Consider the following 7,618-nt stretch of genomic DNA (forward strand, 5'->3'; position numbering starts at 1 on the left):
CCACCAAAATCATGAGTTTAATGTTGCGTGCATGTAAGTCCTAGCAAGACTGTAGTTATGGCCCACTGCTGTGTCCAGGAGGGGATCTGTGACATGCTGTGATGCACAGAGAGAAGAGCAAGAATGGGGACACCAGACTGCAGCTCCTGAAGCAAGCTCTGAGAATTGGTTTCCAACGTTTTCTGTGCCGAATGCTCTTTTTGCCTTTGGAGGCGTTCAGCATGCAATCCTATGAGTGGTTCATCTAAAACTTGAAATACAAGTTCCTTTCAAAAGCAACCCTCCCTCCCTTCTTACTTTACTTGTATTTTACTGTAAACATCTCTGATTTTTACCGATCAAACATTAAGATAATTTATACTGCCTAGCTGTATTACCATGATAGTGCTGTACTGTGTTAGCACATGGCTCCAGTGTATAGGTTAGCGACTAAAATCAGCATTGCATGAACAGGAAGAATGTGTAAGTTGATTGATTTTTGCGGCTTAGTTAATGACTTATTTTAACTTTGGTCTTGGTTTTACCCCTGGCTCTGACAGTAACTGTTCCAGTTCTTTATTCAGGTAGCATGTACAGAGGCAACCTGCGGTTCATGGTCGTTTATTAGAATGGTTTAAAATGGGTGCCCATTTCAAATTAAATTTCTAAAATGATTTGTATTATTCATATATATACTTTTAACTCTTCACAGCTAAACATTTAGAATCTAGCAATGCTTAGATGTGGTAGTAGAGCACCATAGAAATATTTTGGGCTCCTTTTGCCCTAATAGGGCCTCTGTAGCCTGTCATACTTTATGCTTTGATTGCATTCTTGATAGACATGAAGCCTTTTGCATAATTTTTTCTTCTTAGTAACAGAGAGGAAACTCTCATAAGCAAAGCTAAACACCCTGTCTGCCCTAGCCAAAAATAATCAAATCATCTTGTCAGTTCACCACCCAGACACCATACGATGTAGTCTAGAAACTCTCTTGTCCTGTCTGCTTTTAGGCACGCTGCTACACTGATAATCGATTTAACAATACATTTCCCATGGAATGAGTTTTTTGAGATCTGGGAAGCGCTGAACTCTGGAAAGGAGGAATGTGTAATTTGCTGTTTGTAGTACATTATGCTTTACATGTGCAGGGAATTAGAAAGCCATGCACTGAGCTCGCCTTCTTGTTTCAAAGCATGCCAAGCCAGTTGAAGCCCCAAATTTAGGCTTGGTGTGTTTTTTGTCTTTTAAATCAGATTTTACCAAACCTAATACAATGGGAATTCAAATATTGAATGGGTTTGGGTTGGGTGTCATAAAATGGTGGTTAGAAAAAAGGAAACTCTCCATTACACTGTTGCAAAAGCAAAGAATGTCCTGTCTAGTTACAGTTTTGTAGGAGGCTGACTTTGAAAATATAACAGGCGAGTCAAAAAAATTAACCCCCCTCCTTTCATCTCCCCCACCACCTAAAAAAAAATGTGAGGGGTGGGGGGAAACCCTCTCCTAACTTTAGTAGTGTTACTGTTGTTAGAGGCACAGGTAGAAACTAATAAAATAATCTTGACAATATCCCTCTTAAACATATTGCTCTCTCTCAATTATATATAGAATAGCATCTGGTATTTGAATAATCCAGTAGAGATGCAGTAGAGAAAAGCAGCCTATTGATTGAAGCTGATACTTTATTCTGCTTATGATCGTTCCACAAGGCTTTGCCCAGACCCCCTGAGCCACCAGGCTACTTCCAGACATTTATGAAATGTTGGGCTAGATTGAGCTTGAGATTTTGTTTTATAACCTCAAGGTTTCAGGATCTTTAAACAAGTGGAGCAGAAATGTTTCCATTTTTTCCCCTTATCTCCTCAAGGAAACAACATTAGAAACCAATATTTTCTTGCAATATTTTTAATACAAACATCCCACTTGTGATCACGAATGAAAATCAAGGTGAAAACAATCAGAAACCGCCTACTCTAGTTTTCTTGTCCAAACTAAGAGTGAGCCTTTAATTTGAAAGGGAGGTAGGTGCTTTTGAAAGCCCCACTAGGTCCCTGTCTCTGTCATTGAACTCCTCTTCAGAATCTAGCTTTTAGGTTTTTTTTTTCTCCCCCAGGAAATGGGGGTAATAGTGTTTCTCTTCCACACAGGATTTTGCTAGGATAAATACCTTAAACTGTGTGCTGCTCAAATGCTGCAAGAATGGGAGCCAGATAAACATCACATCTAGAAATAATATGCAAGTGACCCAGTCTCTTATAGCCTAGTCTTTTCCCAGCTCGGAGGGGAAGGAATGCTCACTGCGGTCTAATGTTTGCATGGACAAGGGATAGAAACCAACCCCAAAATAGATCTCTGCATTTTCCCATTGCCTTGAACATTTTTGCAAGAACAGATTGCCTGAAATAGCTGCCATAATACATTTTTAGTTTTCAGGCTAGGGAGCTGAGGGAACTGGTTTTAATATCTGCATCATCTCCTCCTTCCTCCTGGGACTGGAGCTGGTTACCATAGCAAAACTGCAAGGAAACTGATAAGCGTGTAGTACCATTTGGCAAACAGGATATAAATTCATTTTATTAAGCAGACAAAGAGCCGTGGAAAAATTAATGAGATAGAAAATCTTTAATTTTGTTGTTTTTTAAGACACCTGTGAACAAAGTGATTTTAATCAAATCCTGAATAAAGTACCAACATACTCTTTCTGCCCACACAGTATTTCCCACGTTACTTTATGAACAACTGATGAACTGGGAGACCCAAGAGAAATGCTTCTGAAGCAAAGTGCAGGTTGTTTCTTTGAGCAGCAGGAGACTAAGCATCCAGTCTTTGCAGAGCTTTGGTATTTTGAATGTTAGGTTGTAGTTGTGTCTCCTTTATGTAAGGTGCCATAGCCATGGGAGAAAATTGGCAGGGTGGTAGCATTGCTGAGAAGGATCAGGGGGTTTTGGTGGACCACAGACTCCACATGAGTTGGTGTGATGCATGCAGCTGCAAAAAAACCCCAAATCCCTTTATGCAGGAGGTTGGACCAGATGACCATTGAGGTCCCTTCCCATCCCATACTTCTATGATGACAAAGTTTTTATGAGGTTTCATTTAGCTGAACAAATACTGGCCTGCAGCCTCCTTTTTGTTTTTTTTTTTTTCTGCATCCTGAAGTGTGAACTTCAATGACTAATTGATAAGACAGGCTCAGAAGTCCTATAGGTTTGTCCAAAATGAGGTCCAGTGGGTGCTGAGCACCTCAAAATTCATCATTTCTTTTTATATGTCATATCTACTTTGATTCTTGAATCGAGCTGATTATGCTGGTCACTGTGTCCGTGATTAGGATTAGATGCTATGGACAAGGCAGCTGTGCTCCTTATGGCACTTAGGTTGCAATGATATCTACACAAGTGGGCCCAAATAACTTCTGTGGGACTCTTTATTGGCAGGACTGAGGTTTTCCTCTTCACTGTGCAGTGCGTAGACTCCTGTTGTATTCTCTGGACAGGCCTCAGCTGCACATCGAGTCTGCTGCTTTTGGAGGTGTAAATTTATTGACCACAGGAGATTTTACCCTGCATTTGCAGTAGTGTAGATGCAAACAGAATTAATGCCCCTCTAGAAGATGAACTGCATGGCACATACTTGTCTGTGGGGTTCTGTCACCTTTTACTGTTGCTCAAATTGTGGTACGCGTGCTGGATTTTTGCAGTGTTGTATGATCTTGCATGTGTAAAAGTCACCGGATCGCTAAGGGTCTGTGGGACCTAAGGGTTTGTTGATACCAGAGGTGGCCGACCCATGACAGATGCCACAAGTGGCACACAGCAGACTGGGGAGGGGGCAGGCAGCACAGTGGCAGATAAACAGGGAACAGAAATCAGAGCATTAGATCAGGAAACATAATCAGATCAGGAACCAGAAAACAGAGCAACAGTGCAGGGAGCAGAAAGCTGAGCAGTAAATCGTGTGTAGGGGAAGGGGAACGGTGGCACTCGGGGAGGGTGAAGGGTTACTTTGTGGCATGCCTGCCAAAAAGGTTGGCCCCCAGTGGTTTGTATTATGGTGCACAGTGTTAACAGCACAGCTTAGAAAATATGCCCTGTTCAGTCAGTCAGGGTTTATCTGCATATTTGATTTTAGGTGTGTGCCCAGCACTGCTTTGCTTCAAGCTAGTTAGTGCTACTTGAATGATAGCTACGTAACTACTTCTTTTTTTTAAAATCTGGAAGTTTGTGCAGAGGGATAACATGGGCAGGGAGGGTGTATCTTCATAATGGTGCTCCCGAACATGTTTCAATGCATTGTAGAAATGTCTCACGCCTCTTATAGTACTGCACGTTTAAAATACTGTTTATAGTATCGTTCTTGTTCTCTGAGGTTTAATCAAACTACATAATCTTTTTAGGAGCAACGGGGGAAAAAATAAGGATTTTTTAGATCTTGTCCTTTCTTTGGATCAAATCCTGGCAAGTTCAAGGGAAGCAATATAACTGTACCATAAACCGGTCCTCAAAGACTATATTTCTGCCATAAGTTGGGAGCTCCTCAATTAGAAATGATAGAGGAAGACCTGGTTGTTTTGGCTGATTCTGGGATAACTATGAACAACCGATGTGATTTGGCCATACAAAAAGTTTTGTGCCATCTTTCAGGGATGTATTTGGTAGCCGTGTTGGTCTAAGACAAAAAGAAATACAAAAAATGAATGTATTGGGCAATGTGGAGATTAGGAAATATTAACACTTGGTACAAGGCACTAAGAGACCTCCTCTGGAATATGTTGTACAATATTAGCTATCCATGCTCAAGAAAAATGAGTTATAAGTGGAACAGGTGCGGAGAGTGATTAATTAAAGGAACGGAGAGCTTATTTTACAAGACGAGTCTAAGACAGGGGCTTGTTCACCAAAATGAAGGCTAAGCAGGGGGAGGACGTGACCACTGTATCTCTAACTACATCATTGAGAGAGAAGTTAGAGATGGAGAAGAGTTATTTATACTAACATTGCCTTTTTGGCTTTTGGACAAATGGGTCTGAACGGGCTATAAATAAAGTCATTTGGCTGGAAATTAAGAAGGGGATTTAACCATCAGAAGAGTGGGGTTCTTCCTGGGAGGAGGACAGGCACAAAACCTCGTCATGTTTAGAAAGTAGCTCTGTCAGTTTATGCAAGTAATTCTGTATGATGCGGTTGTCCTCACTGGCACGAAGCTGGATTTGATGACCCAAGAGGTTCCTTCGAGGCCTGTGTTCACTCTTTTTCTGGCTGCAGACATTGCACAGGTAGTACGCTTGCTTTGTGAGTAGTATGTTGCCGTCTTATGGCTGGCTGGCAAGGAGGATAAAGCCTACCACTCCCAAGACTGCTGGTGTTTGGCTGAAGAGCTTCCAGGGACTTGGACCTGAAAGACCAAGACTCCCATCCCCAGGATGGGGGGCATGGTTATTTGTGCAGTAGTTCCCTGCAGTCTACATGTAAAATCTACATGTTTTAATATGTAAAGCATCCCTTAGTACTTGTTCATGTCACAGTACAGCATCTCAAAAAAGATTGTTCTGTGTTGGGGTTGGAGTCACCAGTCTGAGCGCTCAGCTCTCACTGCTGGTTCCTGAGTTTGACATCCACCACTTGCACCAGAATCTGTCTCTATCTTCAGGGTGATACAGATGATATTACTTTGGAAAGTTTGCTCTCAACAGTTTTACAAAAGCAAAAAGAGCTGTACTCCAAATGTACATGCCTACAAGATACAAGTCCACCATTTTTCCTTAGAATTGGGGGCTGTATCCAAACAAGTGTAGCTCACAGCTGTCTTGAGGATGCAAAAGTACACTTTTACTTCTGTACAGAGCTAGTGCTTTTGTATGGTAACTAGTAGAACTCCTCTGAAAAATTACCAAACTTCAACAAAGTTCAATTTTTAAACTTTAGCAAAAAAACTTCACTTTTTTGGGGGGTGGTGGTGGGGGGAATTAAATTAGTTTGTTTTCAGACCAACAGAATATATGTAATCCTTTTATTAGAAAATGTCATCAACAAAGCCATTTGTCTCTTCAATGAAAATCCTATTCATCATTCAACATCTGTTTAAAACCTAAAGCCGGATAAAGGCAATCTCAGCTTTTGTAAGCAACTGACATACAAAGTTAGCCCCTTTTAAAATAGCTGCAGTATTACAATGTAAGAGTTAATGCATCCTTCTGTATACTTTTCATAGCATACATGCAAGTATAGACAGTGGTAGGAAGTATACTTTCCATCAGATTTGTCTTCATAATTCTGGCTAGGTCAGACTGTATTGAAGCCTTTTTATAAATCACTGCCACCATAGTTTCAAGATACTGGATTACTACTATCAGAAGGAAGATGCTTATGGCCATATTTGAGGCAGTAAACTACCTAAGGTAGTGCATTTGAGGGGAGGTTTATACTTATGAGTTTATACTTCAAAGAAGAGTGAAGTAAAATGCACTGAAATTAAGGGCACTAGGTTTGTGTTGGATGTGGAATAATTCAAGTGCCGTGCCAAGCTTTGACTAGTTCTTTGATTGGAGTTGGCAGGTTTCCAAAACGTAACTGCATGTTTCTCTTTTGCAGCTTGTCTCCAATGTTCTCATCTTCTCCTGCACAAACATTGTAGGTGTGTGCACCCATTACCCAGCAGAGGTGTCCCAAAGGCAAGCCTTCCAGGAGACCAGAGAATGCATACAGGCCAGGTTGCATTCTCAGAGGGAGAACCAACAGCAGGTAAGAAAGGGATGGCGATTTGTGATTGAAATTGCCAACTGGGGGAAATTGATTGGAGACATGTTCGTTCCTTCAGGGCTGGGTACCAACTGAGAGGTATGGCAGGGCGGGAATTGTGGAAACGTGGAAAAGGGCCCTGGGGAAGCTTTGTGCTCAGCTATGCTTAATAATGTGCCCAGGGAAGCTAACGGTATCCTACTGTTTGTGCTTCGCAGATGAAATGCATTGCTTGCACAGAAGCTGTGTATGCTCTGTACTGCGCTCTGTACTGCGCTGGCGCGGTCCCAGCTAAGCTGTACGCTAAGTGGTTATGGGACACATGGGCCTGGTGCCGGCCTCCTCACTGCTGAGCACAAATTGCACTGTGTTTTCAGCACAGCTGGTGGTAGTTGGGTCTCCAAGGAGGTTTTGGTGTCGGTGTCCAGTACTCCTGTGTGCTTGTACTCCATTGGGCACATACCTGACGATTGCCACCATATACAGTTCAGCTAAAGCCTTTTTACATTGTTTTTATTTAATTCATCAGCCACTTTATCTTGCGTATTATTGTTTGTTCTAAAAAGGCCTAACTGCCAGCAGCCCAAAGGCAGCAAGCACATCTTCCCTCCTTCGTTCTTTGGTCTTCATGCAATGAGTCTCTTGTGCCCTGTTAATTAGAGAGGGAAAGACCTTTAGAGTCAGTGAGGTTCTCTTGCTAATATAGGATGATGCCCTGCAGTAAATTTCAAGCGCTCTGTGCAATCCAGTTTTAAATGACTTCCAGAAGGGGCCTTCTGTGGCATCCATTAGAAGTACCTTGGAGCCTTGATTTATGAGTCTGGGGAGGAATGAATCAATTGAAATGAATTTTTCTCCCTGGTTAGTGCAGCTGAATCTGTCCTTCTGTTTTGGTGTCT

General features: G+C 41.8%; 1 protein-coding gene across 1 annotated transcript in view; it reads left to right on the plus strand.

Moving 5' to 3' along the window:
* Positions 1 to 7,618, plus strand: part of ADCY5 (adenylate cyclase 5) — a 412,412-nt gene that overhangs the window by 230,547 nt on the left and 174,247 nt on the right. The window contains exon 2 of the mRNA XM_019522576.1: positions 6,573 to 6,722. Coding sequence (XP_019378121.1) covers positions 6,573 to 6,722 — 150 coding nt within the window. The remainder of the gene's footprint in view (positions 1 to 6,572; positions 6,723 to 7,618) is intronic.

The sequence above is a fragment of the Gavialis gangeticus genome, unplaced genomic scaffold (assembly GCF_001723915.1).
Source record: "Gavialis gangeticus isolate Ggan-Ray unplaced genomic scaffold, GavGan_comp1, whole genome shotgun sequence".
Classification (NCBI taxonomy): domain Eukaryota; kingdom Metazoa; phylum Chordata; order Crocodylia; family Gavialidae; genus Gavialis; species Gavialis gangeticus.